This window comes from Sardina pilchardus, chromosome 7, assembly GCF_963854185.1.
Source record: "Sardina pilchardus chromosome 7, fSarPil1.1, whole genome shotgun sequence".
NCBI classification, from domain to species: domain Eukaryota; kingdom Metazoa; phylum Chordata; class Actinopteri; order Clupeiformes; family Clupeidae; genus Sardina; species Sardina pilchardus.
The window spans coordinates 14206823-14234452 of record NC_085000.1 but is presented as its reverse complement, the minus strand read 5'-3'; the positions used below and the strand labels follow the sequence as shown (position 1 = coordinate 14234452).

The window sequence follows — 27630 nt, the reverse complement described above, 5'->3', positions numbered from 1 at the left end:
CTATGGACAATTATGACCCAAATCTGTCAGTGTTTGCTCTAACAGCATGTTGTTGTTATTCTGTAACAATGACAACAATAAACATAACTGATCTGAACTGTACAGTGCTACATTTATGTAGCGCATGCTACAATGAAATCAGTCTGTGTTATGGATAATTTACCAGTTTAGCACCGGTGACACCTTATTTAAGATGTTTTCTAAAGTGTAGTCTAGTTGTCTGCAAAACAATCTGAGACGCATCATTGTTGTGTCAGCGAGTTGAACTGGATGCCGACATGAATATACCAGAGATATTAGATGATGATTAAGATGGCCTACATATTGCATTTTCTCCTCAACTTTTCATTATTATCTTCCTTCTGTGAACAACTCTGGGTAGTCTATGCTGTGACTTTGAACACAGGCATGCAGATTAACCAGATGAACCAGCCAGCAGAGAGGGAAGTGAAAGTAATCAGAGCACCATCATTCAACAGAGGCAGATTTGTTCAAACAACACTCTCATAAGAACTAGGAAAAGTAGTGTAGCGTTTGTTTTAAATCTTCGCCAACTAGTCATCTGTGAATGCAATGAATAGCCTACCTGATGACAAATTGCTGCTAGCCCAACAAACTTCATTTTTATGGTCTAAGCAGTAAGAAGAATCGGGTGTCTATTAAGTTGAGCAAGTCAAGCAAGTCAAACAAGCAAAAGGTGAGTTTTAAACTTATTTTTTTTACTTCACTTCATTTGACTCAGGTAGGCCTAATAATCATTATCATAGTTTTGATGAAAAAGCGTCAAGGAAGGTCATAATAATCTGTGAGGTCGATCAGACAGGACGCTGTATTTGCAGTGTGAAGTGTCTTTTCTTTGTTGATTAGTGTTCCGCCTGCTGCGTATCAGCACTGAGCGCTCTGAGAGCCCTGAGAATTGCAAAAGGAAAACTCAGAGAGGAAAAGCACTGGACGCCATTTGCCTTCTGACCGTAGTACTTACTGGACTGTTCTGTCTAATCACACCTTATGTTCCAAGGTGTTACTTTGTATTGTGCGGAGTCAAAGAAATTAGTTCAAACTTGTCTTGAGTAATATAGTGGCCTAACCCACAGCTTAGATACTTAGATAGTCAGTCATCTGTAAGTGCTCATTTTTTATTGAACAGTATAGGCTAGTCTACATATTTACATACATTTTCAAGCAAACACATAAAATACCTATATTTTGCAATTACGAGTGAATATATGTTTAAATGGCTACTTGGGGGGGGGGGGGGGGGTTAAGTTCAAGTTAGACCGGTTAGACCGGTTTCCACATTCATTAGAATGTGTGGCTCACCATTCAATGGAATGGAATGGAGTGGGTGAGAACATAATGTTAGTATTGCCTGAAAGGATTCTAAGAGTGTTGTCCCACAGGTTCTCAGTGGTTTGGGTCTCACTGTGCAGATATCAGAAATCAATAGCCTCTCATTTGTTCTCCTATCGGCAAGTCAAGTTTACTTAGCACATTTCATACAGAAAGATATAGCCATTTCATACATTTCATACATTTCATGCACTTCAGTGTTACTCGGGCATTACTGCATTGAGGTCAGAGGCTTAGTGCAGGATCAGACAGGGGACAGTTTGAAGGTTATAAAAGGCAAAGCTTTTTGTTGTTAAAGACTACTGTTGAAAGAAGAGCTGTTTTGCTGCATTGACTCTATGTATAGAATGGTTTGCTGCATTTCTTTTGTTGTCGTGCTAGGCAATCACTGACTCAACTGCTAAAGGTAGGCCTACACTGTGTAACATTTCAGTTGTTTGTTTAAGTATTCAACATTCAACAAAAAAACATTTTGTTAAAGCCTTTTGTTTGTTGTTTAATTGTTTTCATTGAAGCTTGACATGATGAGCTTCATCTAGGTGCTATAATTTGAATGATGTTTTAGACGTTGCATAAAGTCATTCGTTCCTTCCTTACAAACAAGCAATGCAATTGCAATAGCACTACATATTCTGTGGGAAAATTAAGCACATTAAACAGATTACAGATTGTTAACTTTTGACTTTTTAGCTTTCATTAAAAGCATAGTGAAGATCATACAGGAATTGAGAGAGAGAGAGAGAGAGAGAGAGAGAGAGAGAGAGAGAGATGAGGAGTGAGCTCAGGCTGGACCCCAGTCCCAATTTTTAACCTGAGTTTCTAAGATAGTTTTTAACAATTCCGCTGCAACACAGATGTCTTCATAATTTGTATATATATATATATATATATATATAAATCCATCAAAGCAATGTGGGGAAGTTTTATGAAAACTGCTAGCTCCTAAAATAAGATATTCGAGGGCGCCTGCAGTCTACCTTTTGGCCACCTGATGGTGCTACTGCACTACACTTTGGGCCTAAATATGCCTGAAGTGAAATGGCGTCACCTGGTGGCCATGAAATTAGACCCGAGGCTCCACCTGGTAGCCATGAAATATTTTGTCTATCATACAGTTAAATATAATTTCTTACCAATTATTAGTCTAATCCTCTGATCGATTATGTTTATGTTTTTAAAGGCCTTAAAGGGATATTCCACCATTTGGGGAATTATACTCATTTTCCACCTCAGTTGAACAATCAATCATCGATTTTACCCTGGGTGTGTTGTCTGATATTGCATTGTCTATTTTTTTCCTGATGTGTGAATGATCTGAGACCATTAGGTCGTTTGAGCAAAGTTAAAAGTGTTTTGAGGTGATTGTTCAGTTTTGTAACAAGAATCAATGGTTTCGAGAATGTAGTCTGAAAAATGAGTTTTGTGTTTACAGTTTAGAGGGAAAAGGTAGAGAGTTTCAAAAAAGGTATTGTGAAAAACTGTAAGAGGTGCCGTTTGGATACACACTAACACACAGAAGGACTCTCCGTTCCGATTAGACAGTGTATATTCAAGGTTAGATTCACACTAGCACACTAACACACAGGACACTCTGTTCCCCATTAGACAGTGTTAGATGCAAAGCTCCACACATTTCACTCCAGTGACCACTGCAAACAGATCACTACAGGAGTTACTGCACATAAGCACCCTCAGAGTGGCCCTGCCTCTGGTCAAGCCAGAACTCATACACTCTCAAAACGAATGTGTTGGAAACAACACACTGTGTCCTTATCACATATTATGTTATTTTCAACTGAAAGTTGTCATTTTCAACACATATTGTGTAACAAATAGCAAAATAATGTGTTAATGTGAGATAACACAAACTGTGTTGGCACTATCTGAGCACAGAGGTGTATTTTTAAAAAAACAACACACGTTGTGGTGTTAAAAACAAGACACATGGTGTTGTCCCTCTTTGGACACAGAGGTGTGTTGTTTCCAACACATTCATTTTAGGAGTGTAAAAAACACTGAGAAAAGATCATTTACATCTGCAGCTTCTTACCGGGTCATAGTATAGATACAGACGGTTAGAAGGTTGCCGCCCACATATCTATGGTTGCCGCCCCCTCTGTGGGGGAAAACATGCTAACATCGCACAGTGAAAGTGAATGGGCGAACTCGCTAACAGTTACACTTTATATATTCGTTTTACTTTCCAATGCAGCTCTGCTTGTTTCTGAAGACAATGATGTGAAGGAATTGTGTTTACCTAACTGTCCAGTGTATGCTAACAACTTAACTCACTCTCAGTTTCCCAATTTTGATGACAAGCTTCGCTGGAAGCTAATATTCGATGGTAGCTTCATTAGGTTGCTAACTAGCTAACTTTAATATCATCAGTTTAACATAACCAACGTACACATTACGTATTAAAACTATTCCCACGGACATTGTAGGAAATGTACATTAATGTGAGAATACATTTAGAAGCAACTTATGTGTATGTGGTGTTATGCCATAAGACTTAGCTTGCTAAACCGAGCTACTCAGTCTGGCCATTGACACCAGTTCTACAATGGGTGTACTCGAGACAGTTCTGGCTATTTAACTGGAATTACCAAAATGAGGGAACTTAATGTTACTCTTAACCTCGGTGATACAGAGATAACTATCAGTCCAAACGTGGTTTAGCCGTTTATTGATCTTTGTTAAAATATTTAATCTTTTTAAAGGTGTTTTCTGTACTCACACCGTCCACCTCCATTAGATTGCATGCAGTGGAAACGAATGTTTTCCCCCACGGGGATGTTTCAGTCATGGTAACCACGGTAACTGGGGGCGGGAACCATGAGTATGACGAGATGCCGTCTGTATGTATACAGTCAGGCCAGTAATCACTGAGTGAACATGTGACATCTGCCACACCTGCAGAGAGAGAGAGAGCAGACCAGTGAGAGGGAAGAACAGAGGGACAAAGTCCACCGGCTACATGGTGCTACTTATTAGTGTCTACTTATCATATAGTTGTTGTCAAAGTTTTTTTTTTTTTGTTTTCGTCATCGGTTCTGAATTTTTGGTCAACGATTCCCGGGACACCGTAACACCGGGGCACATGAAACTTGGTGGGCATGTAGCCCCAGTAGACTTGTACGGAAAAATTTCGTTTCGTCCCCGGGGGTCACTCCCCCCCCGCGCTGCCCCCGCCCGAAGCCCAAAAATTGCAGTTTTTCCTACATAACTACCTGAACCGTGGCACCGAGGATGACAAAAATTTTATGGTATGTTGGTCTCAAGAGCTCGGATCAACTTAGCTTATAACCAGTCATTTGTGATTTGCACCCCCATGGTAAAAATTGAAAATGTAATGAAATATTGCTTTAATTGCCCATATCTTCAGATGAGATGCTATGAACTGCACCAAATTTCATGTGTATGATTAACCTGACACCCTCTGGGAGTATGCCAAGTTTTGTGGAATTTCATCCATGGGGGGCTATAATAAATGTATTTATGTGTGCATTTAGTGAATGGTCCCTCAACGTGGCTGTTCTACACTGAAGGCTAGGATGGCCCGTGCCCCATGTAGCTGTGTCACTGGCCACTCCCGTGGCTACCCTGTGCTTACCAAATAAAACAATTATGTATTTATTACGATTTTATATTATGAGAACGTCAAAAGCAGAACTAATGCAACGTTCAAACACTGCAGCCTGCTGCCACTGGTGTGTGGCGCTGGCGCTGCTCAGTGAGTGATAGATCAGATCAGAGAGAAGAAGACAAACGAAGAAGATGGAGTTCTGATTTCTCAGTTCCGAATGGCGGCCATATTGGAATTTTCTTTACTGTCGCTAGTTTCACACTACTTGATTTCTCATGTTGCAGTAAGCTAAACGATTTAATCTCTTACGTGACTTGTTGTTCTTGCACGTAACCGTGTAACCATCAGACTGATAAAGAAGTTGGTAAATGACATGTCTTTACGTTTAGAAACGTAATCAAGCAAACTCATCCAAGCAGATGCGAATAGCCTACAATGTCAGTACTCAAACCACCAGTAGCAGGCTTAGGACTAGGTAAACATCTCTTCTCTAATATCTCTACTATTTTCATTTTAAAAACTGTATTTAAAGCGTAATTCTAGCCAACACCTGTTTCCAAAATGTATTTATAGAGTCTGTACATGTGGTCCCTAGCTTGGTTTGCCCGAAAATTAAGTGGACATCCGTGTCTACTTTAGGCGCTACAGTAGTTAGCATGTAACAGCATCTGAATTAATGAACTGGCATGGTGCATTTATACCTGACGATCTCTTTCCAGTAATTTAAATAAAAAACGGACCTCATGGTTAGTATTTATAGAGTCTGTACATGTGGTCCCTAGCTTGGTTTGTCTGAAAATTAAGTGGAAATATCCTTTAGTAGTGTTTACACTCTAGGCGCCAGTTAGCATGTAACATCATGTGAATGAATGAACTGGCCCCTAGCATGGTGCATTTATACCTGACGATCTCTTTCAAGTTATTTGAATAAAAAAACTGACATCATGGTTAGTATTTATAGAGTCTGTACATGTGGTCCCTAGCCTGGTTTGTCTGAGAATTAAGTACAAATATCCTTTAGAAGTGTTTGTACTCTAGGCGCTAGTTAGCATGTAACAGCATCTGAATGAATGAACTGGCCACTACTGTATGGTGCATTTACCTGACGATCTCTTTCAAGTCATTTAAATAAAAAATGGATATCATGGTTAGCATTTGTAGAGTCTGTACATGTGGTCCCTTGCTTGGTTTGTCTGAAAATTAAGTGGAAATATCCTTTAGAAGTGTTTGTAATTGTACTTTAGGCGCTAGTTAGCATGTGCCAGGTGTCATACCATTGCAGTAATCATCTCACTAAATACGTCTTTTCATATCCAATCTGTTCAACAGAGTTTGCCAGTCAGACCACTACACCTTTGCCAGCAACACCACCCAGCAAGCTTCATCAACTCCAGCCATGCCGCGGTAAATACAGTGCCTAATTGACAGCCTACACACCCCTGTTCAAATGCCAGTTGTTCATTGTTAAATCCTGTTGTTCTTAAATGTGTTATTGTGTTTTGGAAAGGTATTGCAATTACATACTCTTCACCTTTTGCTTTTGTGGTAGAAAACGTGTTGATGGTAGTGAAAAGGTAGTAAATTCAGCTCAATTGCTATTTTAGTACATCATTTTCATTATTATGGCCATAAATAAGGCCAATTAGAAGCTGGTGGGTAGTAAGCGGAAGGGTGGCCCTTTATCTGGAGCCGCTTCTGAGCCGCCGGTGGACCGCCAGAGAACTGATGAGCAAAACTCCAGCGGGCCACTGGTGGGTACCGCCGTTGGACTGCCAACTCTGCCGCTGGTTTGTAACAGTAACTTTAGCATTGCCCATGGTGGATTAAATGATTGCAAAATATTTATTGAGGTGAGTTTAACAAGTGTAATTTCATTGCCATATAATTCAGGCCTATAGTAGATGGCTAAATGGCTACAGTAGAAGGATACACGAAAAGCCCAAACTACCAAAATCTTCATATTTTATTAGGCCTACCACAGTTTCTATCTAGATAGGCCTCTCTTATTTGGTATACTGACTAGACATTATTGAACAAACATAGGCTATTCATCTGTATTTCAGTATCTCAGTAGGTTAAAGTATTTTTTAGACACCTCCCTGAAATTACTTTTTGCAGGTTGTGATGTAGGTTGTGATGTCTTCTATATATTGTTGACGTTATTGTGCGTTCAGACCAAGAGCGTCAAAAGCGTCAAAGTCGCTGGTGAAGCTCATAGCTCAACGCTCAACCCAGTTTGGCGCCGAAAACGTCAAAGCCATGACATGAAACATTCGGACAAACCACAAGCAGCAATCCTGCGAGTTTGACATTCTGATTAGTTGACGCCGAACCGTGTCATAGCTCATTACCATAAAGTTAACTGAGGCTCAACCTTTTTTTGACGCCTGTGAAGCTCATGAAGCCACGCTCACGCCCAGAACGCTTTTGACGCCAGTAACGCCGACTCTCCATAGCCATAGAAAATGAATGATTTCCAGCGCTCTTGACGCTTTTGACGGTCTTAGTCTGAACGCACAGTTACTGTTAAAATGGCGTAACTGTTAAATTCCAATATAGTGAGTAGGCTATTGGCAAAACCGATTGCCATTTTTATGTTGAGCCGGAAGGGGGCTCAGTTTGAAAAGTAACTAAGTTCGCACACACACATCAGCAGATTCACACGCACAGATAAACACACTTCCACGAATTCCACACACACACACACACACATGCGCACACATGCACATTCACACACACAGACAGACACACACACATCTTTATACAAGCAAACTCACACATGCACACACTCATACACATGAGCTGCAAGAGTAGGAGATATATACATACAGTATATTGCACAAATCGGAGATACAGGAAAGTTGACAAGCGTAATTCGTTTTGGAGAGAATGTGCAGAACTGAGCGGCGGTCATATTGTGTACCGCTATGCGGTGCATCTAGTTATTATTATTCCCGTGGAATCCTCTTACAGGTCATGTTTGGCCTTTTTTTAGCAACTTGGCATGCTCTAAAACTCGGCAGTTTGGCAGTAAATTTGGCAGTTATATGTGGAATTGGTAACGCTACTCAGAGACAGAGCTCTGGCCAAGGGTGTGGCTCAGGGACTCTGTAGCGCCACCTAGCACGGTGTCTGTTGTGGTTGACACATAAATGCATGAAAATGAACCAAATTTGGTGGGCATATGTGTTGTAGTAATCTGAACAACTTTTACATTGAAACTACACACTGAATCTTAGAAGAATTTGAGTTATTATTATGATTATGATTTTTGCACGTCATGTATTTTGAAACACTTCTCCTAGACGGTTTATCAAAATCATGTCATAAGAGCAGTAAAATGATCTTGAGGGGTTGCCCGAGAGGAATTGGGAACAGATTTTTGAATTTTCGAAGCATATTGAAATGGCGAAGGTTTGAATTATGGCGTCTTATTAAAGAAACAGGAAGTTGGTGTCATAGGCAGAAAAAAGGTTATAATTTGGATGTAATTTGGCAGCTATATGTGGAATTGCTACCTCTAGTCAGAGACAGAGCTCTTGCCTAAGGTGTGGCTTTGGGACTCTATAGCGCCACCTAGCAGCGCGTTGTCTGTTGTGGTTGACACAAACATTCACGAAAATTAATCAAATATGGTGGGCTTGTGTGTTATTGCTACCGCTAGTCAAAGACAGAGCTCTGACCTCGGGTGTGGCTTAGGGACTCTATAGCGCCACCTAGCCTGTTGTCTGTTGTGGTTGACACATACATTGATGAAAATCAACCAAATTTGGTGGGCATGTGCATGAGCAACACACATGCCCACCAACAAGGTACGTGTTGCTTTGTTAGATTCCGAAATGTCACGGGTCCACACCGCAGGTGCTCGGGCCTGCCATCGCCGCTTGCGGCTATATTTTAAATTGAAGTCAATCTTAGCCTTAAAGTTTTTTTCACATGCAGTGCAAGACAAGATGTGTGCAATGTTGTGCATTTTAAACACTTCATTTGCATATCAAGATGATGATGGAAGTGTTACACATTTTAATGTATTAGTCAAGGGTAGCACACACCAGCATAATAGCGCCTCCCTTTGCACACCTTCTGTGCCGCCTTGGTGGAGCAAATGGAGAAATGGCCATTTCTGTCTGGGGCTGGATTAAACCGTTCCCTCAACTGTAAAGTCATAAAGCCCTCCAGCCTGTCTCTATGTATGTACTGCATCAAAAGTGGATGTAATGGATTTGCAGACGTTGAAGATTTAGGGATCGATTTTAGCAAAATTATCATATTATTTTTTTTTCTTTGAACAACGTAGATAAGGTATTTGCTGCTTAGGCGGTCTCTTAGACTGTTAAGCTCCGCGTGAAACACTGATCCAGACCATTTCTAATCATTCTACCGATTTCAAAGCAACTGGTTTGCCAGCACACAATAATATCATTCCATCCTGGCTTAGAATAGACATTTCAAGATTTTTCTATGCCCAATCATGGTGCCAGTTAACCTAATTAGTGGTGTAATGTTCTTCCTTTTGTTGTCATCACGACACTACTGTTACAGCCTTTTGTTGCTGCTTTCCGAATTTTGATGTCATGTGAGAGGTATTGCAGGCATTAAATTACAAATGTGCTTATATTTTCCATGAAATAGTTAAATTTGTAATTTTCAACATTTGATATGTTGAAGAAAACAGCTCAAAATTAGTCAACCTCACAATGTCATGGTCTATATAATATTGTCTTTTTAATCTTTGGATTATGCTGCATGACTTCTACCAAAACTAATTCGCAGAGGCTTTTTCTTTGCTGCAGACCATGTGATGTCACTGAATGCTCAGATCCAGCTGTGAAGTTCTGTCTGACCTGTAGTGATTACTACTGCACAACTCATGTGAAGGACCACTACACATCTTCAGACCTGCAGAGACACCAGCTACGGGACCTCCAACATCAGGACCGCTGTGAGCAGCACGACAAAAAGCTGAAATACTACTGCTTAACCGACCAGTCGGCCGTCTGCTCACGCTGCTTACTCCACAATCATAAAGGACATGATGTCATTGAGCAGGTGGGGACAGATAGAGATTCCACGTTACAAGTTTCATTAATCTATAAACAGGTTCCAGAGTACAGGAAACATCATTTTTTTAAACACACTTCCAATAGCTGCTGATGGATGTGTTTATTATTTAGCACCGTTCCTCTGTGATATTAACAAATACAGTAAAGCTTTATTATTGTGACTAATCTTCTGTTTTTGTTTGAACAGAATATGAGTACACACACCATATTAGCCAAAAAAAAAGGTATATCTATTTTTTGTTACATATTTGTAATATTATAAAATATATTAACTTTTCTGTTTAGAAATCCCATGTGTTAGTTTCTCTATCTCTACTTTTGTCATTCTCAGGTGTTCCTCCACCTGGGCCAATTGAGTTTTTGTCAGTGAGCCCAAACACAGTGGCCTTAAGATGGCCACCACCAGAGGGCGCTTCTGGTCCCTACAAGTATAGTGTGATCTGGCGACGAGGCCAAGAGCAGCAAATCATGACGGTAAATGGCCCAGAAGTGGAGGTGAGGGGGCTTCTTCCTGGAGAGAAGTATCACTTTGCTGTGGCCACCCTCAGTGAAGACGGCCATCAGAGTTCCTGGACAGAGAACTCTACATTCACAGGTGAGGATCAGATTGCATTTTTTTATTTCCTCACACACGTATAACCATTGGCTTATTCTTTACACGATTATAATTACAACTTGTGCAAATACCAATGGAAAACTAGAAAACGTAATTTCGAGGAAATTACCAGTGCATGCAAAAGCAAGACATAAGATAAAATGTGAAACAAACTTAAATTTACAAACCAAACCAATACGTGATTGGACTTTTACTCTCTGAAGCTTGACTTTTCCACCTCTGAGTGTGAGTGCGTGTGAGTGTGCGTGCGTGCGTGTGTGTGTGTGTGTGTGTGTGTGTGTGTGAGTTGATGTAAGTGGATGTAAGGAGCATGGCTTTCTATGATGCAGTGAAATGGGGGAGTTAGGTTAAGGTGAGAATGTTGTGTGCATGGAGAAGTGTGGTTTATGAAGTGCTGCAGTCAGGTGTGTGTGTGTGTGTGTGTATGAGTGAATGGGTAGACAGAGAGAGCTGATAATGCAGGTTCAATTTAACTGGCTGTCAATTAAACTTGATAGGGCCTTGAGCAGCTGGCTCTTGACACAGGTGCAAATCAGCTTAATCAGCAGTGCAGTGCGATAGACCTCTGAAGTTCGCCTACAAAAAAGCTTGCCATATATGGGCAGTTGGCTTCAATTAACTCCCGGATCTCCTTATATGGCCAACAGGGCAGCTTCAGAGGTCTATGAAAAGTCAATGGGGAAAAATATTTTGCTAATATTTCAAAAAGTATCAAGTTTACAGAACTGAAATATAGATAGACTTAGTCTTATTTTTAAGACCTACGTAACAAAGTTTGAACCAAGTTTCTACGTTAAACGGTTGAAGCTGAATAGGACCTGGTTAGGAGAATAATAATAATAACTAGAAATGCAATTCCAAGGAATTACCAGTGCATGAAAATGCAAAAAAATGTAGATATGGCTACTAAGGTGTAGCTAGGGTAAACATGGTGGTTGCATAGTTTAAAGAGAGTTGATAGTGTTAAGGTAGACATTTTAAAGCTTAAACATTCCTGTTCTAACTTAACTAATCATTTCTAACAGGTATTCTAAAATGTTAGCTATGCTAACAATGCTAACCAGGTTGATAAGTTAACTTAGCTGATGATTTCTAGCAGTAATTTTAAAAATGCTAACTATGCTAACATTGCTAACTATGTTAACAATGCTAACCACGTTGATTAGCTAACTTAGCTAATCATTTTAGCAGTTGTGCTAAAAATGCTAACTATGCTAACAATGCTAACCAGGTTGATTAGCTGACTTAGCTAATCATTTTTAGCAGTTATGCTAGTTATGCTAAAAATGCTAACTATGCTAACAATGCTAACTATGCTAACAATGCTAACTTGCTGGTGAGGGCTTTTATGTTGAAACAGTAGTTGCTAGGGTATCCATGGTGCCCACTATCAGGAATAAAGAAGTTACTGTATTATAATCATGTTGGTTGCTATGGAAACTGTCAAAAACGCTTAATTTTAATGGTTGCTATGTTGGTTGCTAGGTACATGGAGGTTTCATTGAGTTGACTGGAGGCATAGTTGATGATAACTGACAGTTGGAATGGTTAAACAGTTAAATAGTTGAGTAGTTTCAGTGGTTAAATGATTTAATAGTGTATTACTGCAGTGAGGACTTTTATTTTGAAACAGTTGTGGACAGAGGAAACAGTTAACAGGATATGTAGTCTTCACAGAGAGATTGTATGCTTAAAGCAGTGGTTCTCAACCTTTTTTGGACAAACGCCCCCTAACCTCTTGATGATCCTCTTAACGCCCCCCCCCCCCCCCCCAAAAAAAAAAATAAAAATAAAATAAGTAATGAAACCTATGTTGTAGAAAAGGAATTAAGTAACCCTCCCCCCATAATATATCATAATGATCATCCTTACCACAATTATTGTTATGCTATTTTGTACATGCACTTCAAGTCAACATTGCTAACATTGTTCACAAAATGTTGGTGAAAACATATGCACATCAGTGGACTGCTTTACTAATGTAAAATATAATTACAAGTTTCATTGCTTTTTCATGGTTGCATAATGATTGCATGGAAAATTACTTCTCAAAACAACAGCAATTACAGTATATGGGTGCCATTGTTTTTGGATGTTTACCTCATGCAAGCATCATACACTGGTAGGCCAATGGAAACATTTTTAATAACCTTATTTTTTTAATGTAAGGATTTAGGAAACACAACTCAAACTTTGTGTATGGTAAGTAACCGAGCATATAGGCATACATTACTGACTTGGAGTTACAGTAAACAGGAAGATATGCTTCAATAGCTTTTGGCCATGTTATATTCAAATTTAGCAAAACAATACTCAATACTCGACTGTATTATAGTCTCTGCTATGTTTTTTATGGACGTTGGAAGAATCCACGTCGTTCTATTAAATGTTGTACATAATTAAATAGCCTTCCAACCGGTTGCAGCGGAGATTTGCTACCAACGTTCTTATCGAGTAGGCCTAGTTTCAGTTTCTCTCGCGTAAACGCGCACATGCATGCATTGAATGCACGCTCATAATACCACTTAATTGCATGCCTGTATGTTTGAAGACGGCAAACTAGCGAGTATTTCCTGATCCCTGATTCCCGAAATTTTGTTTTCTTTTTCTGTCGGTCCGCTTGATCAGTTGCAAATCAGACGAAGCGCCGGGAATAATTTTACTATGTGGCTCCGTAGGCCTGCAGTGTTCACGTTGCGGACCCTGCGGCCCATACATTTTGAGAACTAGTACCATGAAGCATTGACATCAATTCAATCATTTGCACAAAGACATCGTTTTAATCAAAATTCAAATGTACACTGTATGTGCAGTCACTGTCAGAGGCTTAAAAGTTGAGATGAATAACAGTGATTCACGCCCCCCATTTGTGCCCGAGCGCCCCCCTCTATGCTGCCTCGTCCACAACGCCCCCCAACAATGTCCGAACGCCCCCTGGGGGGCGGTACCGCCCCCGTTGAGAAACCCTAGCTTAAAGCCTGAGAGAGAGAGGGCTGCTGCAGGTGGGGCTGGCCACCTGGCATAGGATTCTAATTGCTCAACGACCCGATTGTGATGTCATAGAGGCCAATGTTAAGTCTATGGGGAAATTTTAATAGTTTTTAATTTATAGTTTAAAAAGTATAAAAGTTACAAAGTTCAAAAATACAAAGCCCGGATGGCCTAAGTAAGACCTACGCAGCAAAGTTTGAATGAAGTTTCTACGTTAAACGGTTGAAGCTGCATTAACTGCGTTAGAAGAAGAAGAAGAACTAGAAATGCAATTCCAAGGAATTACCAGTGCATGAAAATGCAAAAATAGATAGATAATGTAGATATGGTTACTAAGGTGTAGCTAGGGTAAACATGGTGGTTGCATAATTTACAGAGAGTTGATAGTGTGAAGGTAGACAGTTTGTTGAAACATTCCAGTTTTAACTTAACTAATGATTTCTATTCATGTTAAAATGTTAACTATGGTAATAATGATAACCAGGTTGATTGGTTAACTTAGCTACTGATTTCTTGCAGTTATAGTAAACATGTTAACTATACTAACTATGCTCACTGTGCTAACCAGGTTGATTAGCTAACTTGGCTAATGATTTCTAGCAGTTATGCTAAAAATGCTAACTATGCTAGCAATGCTAACTATGGATACAATGCTAACTTTACTAACAATGCTAACCAGGTTGATTAGCTAACTTAACCGATGATTTCTAGCAATACTGCTAAAAATGCAAACTATGCTAAATTTGCTAACAATGCTAACCAGGTTGGTTAGCTAACTTAGTTGATGATTTTTTGCAGTTATGCTAAAAATGCTAAGAATGCTAACCAGGTTGATTAGCAAACTTAGCTAATAATTTCTAGCAGTTATGCTAAAAATGTTAAGAATGCTAACCATGCTAACTAGCTAACTTGCAATTGAGGACTTTTATTTTGAAACATTTGTTGCTAGGGTATCCATGGTGGCCACTATCAGGAAACAAGAAGTTACTGCAGTACAATCATGTTGGTTGCTATGGAAACGGTCATAAACGCTTCATTTTAATGGTTGCTATGTTGGTTGCTAGGTACATGGAGGTCTCATGTAGTTGACTGGAGGCATAGTTGATGATAACTGACAGTTGGAATGGTTGAACAGTTAAATAGTTGAGTAGTTTCAATGGTTAAATGATTTAATAGTGTATTATTGCAGTGAGGACTTTTATTTTGAAACAGTTGTGGAAAGAGGAAACAGTTTAACAGGATATGCAGTCTTCACAGAGAGATTGTATGCTTAAAGCATGAGAGAGAGAGGGCTGCTGCAGGTGGGGCTGGCCACCTGGCATAAGATTCTAATTGCTTAATGATCCGATTGTGATGTCATAGAGGCCAATGTTAAGTCTATGGGGAAATTTATAATAGTTTTTAATTTATAGTTTAAAAAGTATAAAAGTTACAAAGTTGAAAAAAACAAAGCCCGGATGGCCTAAGTTAGACCTACGCAGCAAAGTTTGAATGAAGTTTCTACGTTAAACGGTTGAAGCTGCATTAACTGCGTTAGAAGAAGAAGAAGAATAAGAAGACTTGGAATAACAGTACAGTGCATTTTCATGCACTGTAATAAGAAGACTTGGAATAACAGTACAGTGCATTTTCATGCACTGTAATAAGAAGAAGATGCCTAGGAAGAACAGAACAGTGCATTTGCATGCACTGTAACTAGAAATGCAATTCCAAGGAATTACCAGTGCATGAAAATGCAAAAAAATGTAGATATGGTTACTAAGGTGTAGCTAGGGTAAACATGGTGGTTGCATAGTTTAAAGAGAGTTGATAGTGTTAAGGTAGACATTTTAAAGCTTAAACATTACTGTTCTAACTTAACTAATAATTTCTAACAGGTATTCTAAAATGTTACCTATGCTAACAATGCTAACCAGGTTGATAAGTTAACTTAGCTGATGATTTCTAGCAGTAATGCTAAAAATGCTAACTATGGTAACATTGCTAACTATGTTAACAATGCTAACCACGTTGATTAGCTAATTTAGCTAATCATTTTAGCAGTTTTGCTAAAAATGCTAATTATGCTAACAATGCTAACTATGCTAACCAGGTTAACAATGCTAACTTGCTAGTGAGGACTTTTATTTTGAAACAGTATTTGCCAGGGTATCCATGGTGCCCACTATCAGGAATAAATAAGTTACTGTAGTATAATCATGTTGGTTGCTATGGAAACTGTCAAAAACGCTTAATTTTAATGGTTGATATGTTGGTTGCTAGGTACATGGAGTTTTCGTGTAGTTGACTGGAGGCATAGTTGATAACTGACAGTTGGAATGGTTGAACAGTTAAATAGTTGAGTAGTTACAATGGTTAAATGATTTAATAGTGTATTATTGCAGTGAGGACCTGTATTTTGAAACAGTTGTGGACAGAGGAAGTAGTGAAACAGGATCTGTAGTCTTAATGAGATTGTATGCTTAAAGCCTGAGACAGAAGGTGCCTCTCATATAGCGTTTACGCGTCCTCTCTCGCTCCTCGATCCTCACTGATCTGCATAAAGAATGATGGAGCGGCAACAATGGGATAGTCTAGCCCTTCTTCTATCTTTCTTTATGTAGATCATTGAGGATCGAGGAGCGAGGGAGGACATATAAACGCTGCTTGAGAGGCACCCACAGTAAATACTTTAAAAGTTGTATGTAGATAGTCTAATTAATGTTGATAGACAGAATGTTTAATGGATGTTGATAGGCAGATTGTTTAATAGATATTGATTGACAGTTTAATGGGTGGATGAGTGAATGGTCTGAAGAAGATGAATGGATAGAAGGTTGGATGGAATGTGCCTTATATTCTTGTTAAGAGAGACACTGATACAGCTCTCTGAGAGTAGTTGATACAGGTGTAATCAATTTAACTGGCTAGTCTTAAGAGAGCCAGAGTGTATATTCTTGAAGCCTGAGACAGAGTAAATAATTTAAAAGTTGAATGTAGATAGTCTAATTAATGTTGATAGACAGAGAGTTTAATGGATGTTGATAGACAGTTTAATGGGTGGATGAGTGAATGGTCTGAAGAAGATGAATGGATAGAAAGTTGAATGGAATGTGCCTTATATTCTTGTAGAATGGAGAGACACAGCTCTCTACTGAGAGTAGTAGATACAGATACAGGTGTAATCAATTTAACTGGCTAGTCTTAAGAGAGCCAGAGTGTAGAGATACCTGAGCCTGAGACAGAGTAGATTGTTTAAAAGTTGAATGTAGATCGTCTAATTGATGTTGATAGGCAGACTGTTTAGAATGGGTGGATGAGTGAATGGTTTGAAGAAGATGAATGGATAGAAAGTTCGATGGAATTAGGAAGACTTATGTTGATACAGTTGATACAGGGGAACAGAAAATGTAGTCTCAAGAGCCTGAGAGAGAGAGAGAGCTGCTGCACCTGGACTGGCCACCTGGCGTAACATTCTAATTGCTGCCGTGATGTCATAATGAGCAATGTTAAGTCTATGGGAGAAATGGTAATAGTTTTTAACTAATAGTTTAAAAAGTATAAAAGTTACAAAGTTGAAAAATACAAAGCACATATGGCATAAGCAAGACCTACGCAACAAAGTTTGAATGACGTTTCTACGTTAAACGGTTCAAGCTGAATTGCGAGCGTTAGAAGAAGAAAAATAAGAAGAATACTAGGAAGAACAGTACAGTGCATTTTCATGCACTGTAATAAGAAGTCTAGGAAGAACAGTACAGTGCATTTGCATGCACTGTAATAAGAAGAAGCCCAGGAAGAACAGAACAGTGCATTTGCATGCACTGTAATAAGGCATACTTGGAACTATATTCTCATGGAGTTGAAGCACTACTTGGGATATTAATGTTGGCATGGTATATGTGACCTTCCACGGCGAAATTTTCAAAATCATAGTTATTAAGTTTTCAGGAAGGGGCATAATCAACCTTCAAAACCATACCTTTATCTAATGAATTGAACATATCACTGAAATATAAACATTCAAAGGAGTTGAGTTCATCCTGTCATGCCAAGAGAAAAACTGAGAAATCTGCCTCTAAAGTTAACCGTCGGCTCAACACTCACGAACGCTTTGTAAGGTCGCCGCTATTTTAAGATTTATGGTACTTACTTGTATCAGCGACACAGCACGCGGATGGCTTGGTGGTTGTCAATGAGTGCATTTACCGTAAATATTGGAATAGAGCGGCAAAAACGAGACGTTAATTTCTCACCTCAAGAAACTCACGTTTTTAGACTAGAAAAGGTACGTTTTTCGGCGAAATGTATTCACGACCGTACAGTGTAGACCTCCCACTGTTTCAAAACACACACACAAAAAAATCCACGATTTTAGCACAAGTGACATAAATGGTCATTTTTTCTCAGAAACGCCTGTTGCGACAAGCGACTGATTTTGCCGTGGAGAGTCACATATCTCAAACGGTTAACCGATTATTGAAATATCCATGCACACCCTTGGAAAATATATGTTCCTTCAATATATTTGCTTTACAATATTTAAAACAGTGCAAAGTGTTAAACATTGTGCTCTTATTAAATATGTCTTATTAAAGAGATAGAAATATCCTGTGCTAAAAATTTTCATCCTTGTTTTCCAAACCACTGAAGAGTACCCTTCTGCTCTTACATGTAATGGCTCAAATGTAACATCTCCTGTTCTGCAGACGTTCCAGCACCAGAGAATCTGACTGTAGAATCACACACCTCCCATGTGTCTTTGAAGTGGACCAAACCAGATGGAGCAGACCAGGTTTCCTACCTTCTGGAACTTTTGAGCAAGGACAAACCACCAAGGAGCATTCATACAGATGTGCCCAATCATTCCATCTCTGACTTACAACATGGCATTGAATACACCATCCAAGTATCTACGCTGAAAAATGGTCGTCATAGCAAAAGCACTTCAAAACATTTTAGAACTCGTAAGGAGAAAAAAAAAGAATTCTGTACAGTTAGAATTAATAATTATTTTATGTATTGCTGTAGTGTTTACAGACCATGTTTATTTCTTTCCAGGTATTCCAGTCCCAGAGCAGCTGTCTGTGAGCTCCATCACCTCTTCATCTGCTAGTCTTAGCTGGCGTGTGTCTAGTGAGATGAAGCAGACTCCACACAGCTTCCTGGTCTCTTACCACTGTGAAGGGACTGAGCCAATGAACATCTCTACTGAGTCATGCAGCACAGACATCACAGGCCTGAAACCAGGAGCTGAGTACACTGTTAGTGTCTACACTGCACTACAATCTGGAGGAAAGAGTCAGCCTGCTTCTGATCAAATCAAAACAGGTAAGATTTTTATGCCATCAACTTTCGGCTAAATTTCATGTTTTACCACCTCAAAACCAGTCATCCCATAAAGTCATTACATAAAGAAGAGCAATAATGCACTGTGGAACTGCAAGTGAAAACTAGATGTACCACATAATGGTACAAAGTAGGACTTAGACTTGTCTATCGACAAAATGCAGGAATGTCTGTGTGTGCCTCATATCTGTCCCAATTGGTTTGAAACTTGCCAGATATCTTTCTATGGCCTCAAGGCAGTGCCAGTGCCAGTTTGACGTTGTTTGGATAAGAAATGCAAAATACATTGGTAAAATAGGCACACATTGGCTTTCGCTAGTCTACTATAGCCACTATAGTAGTGAACCGCTTGAAGGATTGATTTCAGACTTGGCAGGTGCCTTGCTACGGGCACCAGTAAGTGTAGCGTCAAGTTTGGCATTGTTTGGATTAGAAATTATATTGTTAAATGTATTGGTAGGCCTATAAGAAGCACACATTGGGTTTTTCCGCTGGACTGTAGCCACTCCCCCTTTAACATAGCACATCGTAGGACCAGAGACAGAGAGGGTAAGCAGAGTTTTTACAACACTGAATCAGGGCACAGCACGGGTGAAGGTTTTTGGATGATTATCTCGTCTGACGTCAACAACAAAGATTCCCTGTATGCAGTTTGCTGGAATAAAATGATTCTGCGGATTGTGCAACAACATGCACTGTATGCAGTGGCTATTCAACGGGTATGCAGTGGCTTTTCAAAGTGAAGTAAAAATGATGTGCAATAAACTGACACTTCGAATAGCCCTGGCTACTTTGGACTTTGAATAAACAAACAACAATTCCAACTGCAAGGTCCCAAATTGAAATGTGCAATAGGCTAATGATCCCGAATGTTATTACATTTCAGAATACCACACATGCTAACGAGTGGCAGACAGAGCGACATGTCACTTAATATGCTATCAAAGAATGTTTTTGATTTCATACAATGATGCATCATTCCACAAAATGGGTTGTCTTCTCTATCAGGAAGTTATTCAATAAGCTTAACAACAAAAATAAAGCCTTAATTCAAAACAGCTGGTGGGTTATGCCATTTTGATCTGTAAAAATGTCTCATGCAGCCATGCCTAAATTCTGCTTACTGTACAGGAGTCTCCCTCTCTGATGTGCTGTCTGCATTACACCTGGATGACTACAAAGGAGGGAAGCTCACACTCAGCTCAGTCCTGGAGATCAGTAGTCACACAGTGTCTGATGAACCAGCTGAACGTCTGGAGCACCTACCACTCAACTTCTTAAAGAGACTCATTATGTCCAATGTTAATTCTAGAAACTGGAAATATGAACAAAAGCAGAAAGACAAACCTACTGAAATTGGTAAAAAACAATTTAAAACTTCTGATGCCATGAATCCCCTAGATCTGATTACTGCTCTTTTCCATTGTGCAGATCCTTTCCTCCAGCAGGAAATGGTCTCCAAAATGTCCATGTGCCAGTTTGCTGTTCCACTGCTTCTGCCAAACTGTGACACACAGCAGTGCACTCTGATGCTGTGGGCCATGAGGGAACTGGTTAAAAAGTACAGGCCTCAATCTCTAGCAGGTGGTAGTGCTTTTATAGAGGACAGGGTTGTAGAAATGAACATTCCCATGGTGTCCTTTGTCAGACTAGGAAAGAGTAGTTTGCCCAAATCTCAGATTCTGAATAAGTTACTTAGTAGTCCTCATCAGCACAATGATGCGTTTGTTGACCATGACATGGAATATGGAAATGTGCCCAGGAAAATCTCAGATGGTCTTGTTGAAGTCAGCTGGTATCTGCCCCGTGGGAAGGGACACAATGACGTGTTCACAGAGCCATTGGCTATAGCCAATCTGAGAGGAGACGGCAGGTCATTTAAGACCCAGATGTCCTTCCTGTGTCAGACCTCAGCTGCAGTTTTCATCTTCAGTGATGAACTAGAAGGAGACTTCAACACTGTGGCCAACACTGAATGCAAAGCAGAGCTGTTTCTGGTGACTAACTCTCAGAGTAAGACCTTCAAAATGGACACATTCAGAGACACGTGCAGAAGACTCAAAGTAAAGGACAGAAATGTGCTCATCAAGGAAAATCATAACAGTGCTGAATTTGTGCAGACTTTGCGCAGTCATGTGAGTAACGTCATTGAAAAGAATCCAGTCAAGACAACAGTGGAAAACATGGCTGATGTTGCTCACCAATTTGGAATTTCTGTTGATGAGGACTGTGAAGAGTGCCAAAATAGTAGGAAAAATGCCGAAGGAATCACTAGCAATATCATATCATTCAAGGATATCATGGCATTCAAGGAGAACCAACTGCCTTTACATGGAAAGGCTTGGAGGAAAATCAGTGAATTGGAGAAAGAGAGATGTAGATTGAGAAAAGCAGACAGAGAGAAGAGCATAGAACACTATAGAAGTTCACTGAATATGACAGTAAGGACACTGAGAGAGGAACAACACAGGATGGATATGTCAGACACAATGAAGAAATTCATTGCTGGAATCTCACAGTTAAGAACAGAACGTCTCTACTTCATGAAGTGGCTGAAGATTCAGCTGGACACCCTCTGTAGATGCAAACTATCTGAACTCAGAGAGAAATACAAAAAGTGCTGTAAAAACACACCAGTTAACAAAGACGAGATTTTAAAATTAGATGATTGCATTTCAAAGTCTTCTTTGGGTCCAGAGCACTTCTTCCGTGAGCTGGGCCAGATTTATGAGTCTGCTAGCTCCCTTCCAGAAGACCACCCTGCCAGGCAAAAAGTTCAGCACCTACCTACTCGGTGCGCTCAGTTGCTGCTGGATGGGTTTCCAGTTGAGCTGGTTGATGGAGACACATCAAACATCCCAATGAAGTGGATATCAGAGGTCCTGACTCAGCTACATCAGCTGGTGAACTCCAAGAGCAGGATCCTGGTGTTGACTGTGCTGGGAGTGCAGGGCACTGGGAAGTCCACCCTTCTAAACACCATGTTTGGAGTGCAGTTTGCAGTCAGCAATGGAAGATGCACCAGAGGAGCCTTCATGCAGCTGATTAAAGTCTCTGAGGAACTCAGATCTGAGCTCAAATGTGACCTCATCATGGTCATCGATACAGAGGGCTTAAAATCACCCGAGTTAGCAGCAATAGACACAAGCTATGAACACGACAACGAACTAGCTACACTGGTCATAGGCCTTAGTGACATCACCATTGTCAATGTTGCCATGGAGAACAACACAGAGATGAAGGACATACTGCAGATTGTTATCCATGCCTTCCTCAGGATGACTGAGGTTGGGAAGAGACCCAGATGTGTATTTGTGCATCAGAACGTGTCAGACATGTCTGCTCATGACAGCAACTTGAGAGACAAGAATAAGATGGTGGAGCAGCTGGATGAGATGACCCAAGTAGCAGCTAAAATGGAGAAAAAGGAAGCCAACACCAAGTTCACTGATGTGATGGTATGTGACCCTGATAAAGACAGCTACTACATCCCTGGACTTTGGCATGGAACTCCTCCTATGGCGCCAGTGAATGCCGACTACAGCGAAGCTGTGTATGAACTGAGGAAGTGTTTGATTGGCTACCTGATATCTGATGACATCAAGAGCAGTGATGCAATAGAGTTCTTGAAGTGGACAAAGAGTTTATGGAATAGTGTGAAATTCGAAAATTTTATCTTCAATTTCAGGAACAGCTTGGTGGCTGATGCATATGCAAATTTAGGCACTGAGTACAACAAATGGGAGTGGTCTTTTCAGAAGGAGATAAACAATTGGCTTACATCTAAGGAGACAATGCTATCCAGTGACCAACTGAAAGGTTTACGAGACGTGCTCAAACATACAATACATGAAGCATCAGAAATGTTGCATACAGAAGAGAAGAAAATCTTGTCAAATCTTGACAAATACTTTGAGAATAAAGACAGCAACGCCTATTTAGTTGAGAAATATAGACAGGAATTCCTAATAAGTGCCAAGTCTCTCAAACAAGAGACAGAGAGCTCTATAAAACTTTCTTTGGAGAGGGTTGTTGAAATCAAAGAGGGGATGGAGAAGGTGAACAAGATCAAGGAAAAGCAAATAGACACAATTGAGACAAAGGTTCATGAGTTGCTTAAACAGTGTAATGAGAGAAAGACAGTTCTATCTGAAAATGAACTCAAAGGGGAGTTTGAGAAAATGTGGGAAGGGATCATGTCTGAGCTGACTGCCTCCCTCCCAGAAAGAGATGCTTATCCAGATGTACTCCGTCTATTCATATCAAATGTAAAAGCAAAGGCTGGATTTGGCTCAGAAATGCTCAGTTCATTCAACCTAATGTCATCTGGAGAGGAGAAATTCATTGTTACATCTGATTACATTTCTGACCTGACTTCATCTGCAAAAGCAGTTTGGTGTGCCATTAAGCACATGGATGTATATCACTTCACTGACAAAGTTCAAGAGATCTGTGACCGCATCATTGAGCACTGTGATGGTCTTGTTGCAAAACGTGTAGTTGCCATGAAGAAAAACAACACTGATTACCATGATACATACATCAAAGAGGTCCTTGAGGCTATTGATGACCAAGTGAAAAACACTCATATTACAGATAAATGTGCAGCTAAACTGAAGTTTCACATCTGTGGCAAGACAGCAAAGCGTTTTCAGGAAATACACAAAGAATTCAATATCCGAAATGACCCACAGGCACATTTGATGAAGTCAAAACAAATATTTCTGAACAAATTCTTAGAATTCTTCAGTGAACAAGATCAGTGCCAGAGGAAAGCTACTGAATTCACAAAGACGTGTGTAGCCCCACAAGTTAAGGACTACGTGTCTAAACACCTTGGGCAGGCGATCGCAGATGAAATGAAAACAGGAGAAGGAGGAGAGGTCTACAGCTCACATTCTGATTTCCAGTTTGCCCTTTTAAAACAACTGCTTGAGAGGGACTCATTTAAGGAGTACAGGGATTATGCAAAGTCAAATGAAACATTTGTTAAAGACTGGATAAAGAAACAAATCAAAGAGAAAATGTCAGAAAGTGGACGAATGGCAAAACTGCAGAAGAACTTGCTCAGTAAGATTATTCATAAAATAATTAATGCAATCACAAGTAGTTCAAAGAATGGAGCCCTCCATGTGTTCATTGAAGAATTCTGCTTTCATATTGGAAATGATCTGGCCTTCCCACAAGATGTTTTGCGCACATTTTTGAGCCTCAATAAGGCCAAGACAGACCCATTTGCCATGTTTCTCTCAAAGTACATCAAGACATTAGGGGAGTCTTTATCTCAGGGTTATGATGCCAATGTTCGCATTGGTATCGTTAGACTACTTACAGACCTCCCCTCCAGTCCCCATGAGCTGCTCTTCAGTAGTCTCTATGCATGTAGGCATCAGTGTCCTTTCTGTGGGATGCCCTGTGAAGCAGCAGGTAAGGGCCATGGCACACATTTCTCCAGCATGCACCGCTCCGGAGCTTTCACAGGCTCTAGATGTGACAACTCTAGGAAGCTGGAAATAGATATATGCACCACTCTTGTTGTGGATCCTGATAAGACCCGTGTTTTTATTGTAAGGTTGTTTTGTGGATTTTGGAGAAAGTTAGGGCTTTTTTTCAAGGACAGGAGCTTTGTTGATAAGACACATAAAACATGTCCTTATAAAGAGTACAGGACAATATACCCTGATTGGGAGATAAAAGGAGATCCCAAAAGTGAAACCTCCAACTACTGGAAATATGTGCTAAAGAAGTTCAACAAGGAGTTTACAGAAGCTTATGATGCACAGCCTGCAGACATTCCAGAAGAGTGGGAAAGACTGACGGCAGATGATGCACTTATGGGCCTAAAAATGTCCTATAATAAGATGTGATGCAAACCATATGGAGAGCCTATGACAGACTATTACAAGCTAAACTCCAAGGACAATGAGAGATATCATCTCTAATATGGAGCTATACAGCTGAAGTCTAACCAGAAACGGGTTATAACAGTAAATATTTGAACATCACATGAAGAGATTTCTTTCTTTAGGTTTTTAGTGTAGTCCTTTAACTGGAAGTATTAGCCTAATCTTAACTCTGCAACTCATGAACACATTTATTTCCTTCTCCGCAGTGTAATCTGGAGTAGATATAATTGCTTTTGATGGTCAACTATACAGTAGGCTATAGGGTACATAATAGCTCTGTCAACTACCCTAATTTCCCAACTATTAGCCACAGTTTATACATTGATTTTGCTAAATTTCTTCAGCTATGAGGTTAATACACAGGGGCAGTTAATATGGTTTCATTTATTTTAACTTGCATAAAACACTGTACTGCGGCTTATACATTTCTGCAGCCCAAATGATTTATTTTATTAATTGTATACTCGATATGAGATTCATTATTCCTTTGAAGGCTACGTTGTTCAGAATTCTTAAAGTAGAGTTAGTTTTTGAAAAAAGAGAAAAAAACTGTGTTCTATCTATTCTGCAGCCCTTTGAGTGAAGTGATTTATTTTATTCATTTTGTATTTATTCCGTTGGTGATGGTGTTTTTCAAAAAAAATATTTTCAAAACTATTTTTATTTGCTCTTCAGAGATTGTATTGGAGTCTATCTCTATTCACACAAATCACACGTTAGGCCCATATACAGTACACAACATACATTTACACCCACATACCATACATCTACCCCTGTACATACTGTACCCCCTCTCTCTCTCTCTCTCTCTCACACACACACACACACACACACACACACACACACACACACACACACACACCCACACATGGTGGTGATGTTATTACAGGATTGCAATCTGAACTTCATTCATTGCTTTGCATTTAGACCATTGTATTTTAAGTAAACTGTAAAAATGTCTTTAATTTTATAATTTATAATTTATAATTTACTCTGACTTTGCAAATCAGTTGTGTTGGCATACAGGGTCAAAGTGATACATTATTATTTTTCCTATTGGTCCATAAAAGCTCATGTTAGGAGTGGGGGACTTAGTTGTGTAGAATAAACAGTAATAAAGATCACAAACTCCAATGAACAGCATCACTCCAGACTTACAGAAGCTAATTGAGGGCTAGTATGCATGCATTAGTGGTGCAGTACTGTTTAAACTGTATTCCAGTAACACAGAGCTGAGTGATCTTCACTACCTTACCTGGCTGTCAGTGATTTTATGATTTAATAACATTTTTGATTACTGCATGTACTCAATAAATTACACAATAAACATATATTTAATGGATATACTGTATTTTTCTTTGCTTTTTTGCTTTAAATATGCAACATGTAGGTGTTTTATTGTTATGCTAAAAATGGCTGGCTGTTCATTAATGCACATTCATTGATGGCTTCATCCATACATATATATTCATGAACATTCTATACAACATTATATATTAATCAGAATTTATTATATGGCTCTCTAGAATGTTGAGAGAGCTCCCATTCACTTTGAATGGGCCTCCCCAACGTTCTACCGGTGATTAATATGTATAATCACCGGTGAAAGTATATAATGACCGCTGTCAATGGCAACGGGTTTTGTGCTTCTAATTCACGTCTTTCATATCAATCCGCAACAAAGCCGTTCGCTGGTTGCAATGGAATTTCATTGAAAGTTACCAAGTATGTTGCCAGGCAACACCTAACAACTGTCAACTGTGGCGAACTATTTATTTTCTAGAAGTTAGCGGAAGCCACCAAACGGTAGCCAAGTCATTGCTAAAGACACATTGAGTTAAGTTTCATTTCTCTTTTTGGCAAGTAGCCATATAATAAGCGGGATAATGTATAGAACGCCGGTCATTATCGGAAAATAATTCCCTTCAGGACGAAGCAAAACCCCTCCGCTGCGCGTCGGGGTTCTGTTCATCCTGTCGGGAATTATTTTCCGATAATGACCGGCGTTCTATACATTATCCCTTACCTAATGGGTTCCTTTCATTAACCCTTCCAAGACTGGTAGTTACTAAGATCATTGGCATCTCTGGATTTGCACCATATTCTCTCAGCAGCTCTAAATTCCTCTCATACTGTATGGATGCTGTTAGTAGGCCGTGGTTATGGATGATGGGGTTTAGAACACGAGGATATTGTGGAAAGAGGACATTTGTGAATGTACCCGCTCAACACTGACTGATATAGACTCACACACTAAAACTCTGCCATTTTTTAAGTAAGGGATAATGTATAGAACGCCGGTCATTATCGGAAAATAATTCCCGACAGGATGAACAGAACCCCGACGCGCAGCGGAGGGGTTTTGCTTCGTCCTGAAGGGAATTATTTTCCGATAATGACCGGCGTTCTGTACATTATCCCGCTTATTATACGGCTACTTGCCAAAACGAGAAATGAAACTTAACTCAATGTCTTTAGCAATGACTTGGCTACCGTTTGGTGGCTTCCGCTAACTTCTAGCAAAATAAATAGTTCGCCACAGTTGACAGTTGTATGTGCTCTAGAATCTTTGGTTTTACTTTCAATGAAATTCCATTGCAACCAGCGAACGGCTTTGTTGCGGATTGATATGAAAGACGTGAATTAGAAGCACAAAACCCGTTGCCATTGACAGCGGTCATTATATACTTTCACCGGTGATTATATATATTATTCACCGGTAGAACGTTGGTGAGGCCCATTCAAAGTGAATGGGAGCTCTCTCAACATTCTAGAGAGCCGTATAATAAT

General features: G+C 39.7%; 1 protein-coding gene across 1 annotated transcript; it reads left to right on the top strand.

Moving 5' to 3' along the window:
• The first annotated feature begins 487 nt into the window (after positions 1-487).
• Positions 488-26167, top strand: LOC134087372 (interferon-induced very large GTPase 1-like). Its single transcript, XM_062540822.1, has 8 exons — positions 488-697; positions 6266-6340; positions 9730-9985; positions 10187-10223; positions 10331-10594; positions 18295-18552; positions 18647-18916; positions 20066-26167. The coding sequence occupies exons 2-8, from the start codon at positions 6333-6335 to the stop codon at positions 24799-24801; spliced, it is 5829 nt and encodes a 1942-aa protein (XP_062396806.1). The 5' UTR covers positions 488-697; positions 6266-6332; the 3' UTR covers positions 24802-26167.
• The last annotated feature ends 1463 nt before the right edge of the window (positions 26168-27630 follow it).

What these genes read in the sequence shown, in the direction of transcription:
- LOC134087372 (XM_062540822.1), top strand. An exon ending in GACATGATGTCATTGAGCAG is followed by an intron (nt 9,986 to 10,186) that starts GTGGGGACAGAT and finishes TTGTTTGAACAG; the next exon opens with AATATGAGTACACACACCAT. An exon ending in CATATTAGCCAAAAAAAAAG is followed by an intron (nt 10,224 to 10,330) that starts GTATATCTATTT and finishes TGTCATTCTCAG; the next exon opens with GTGTTCCTCCACCTGGGCCA.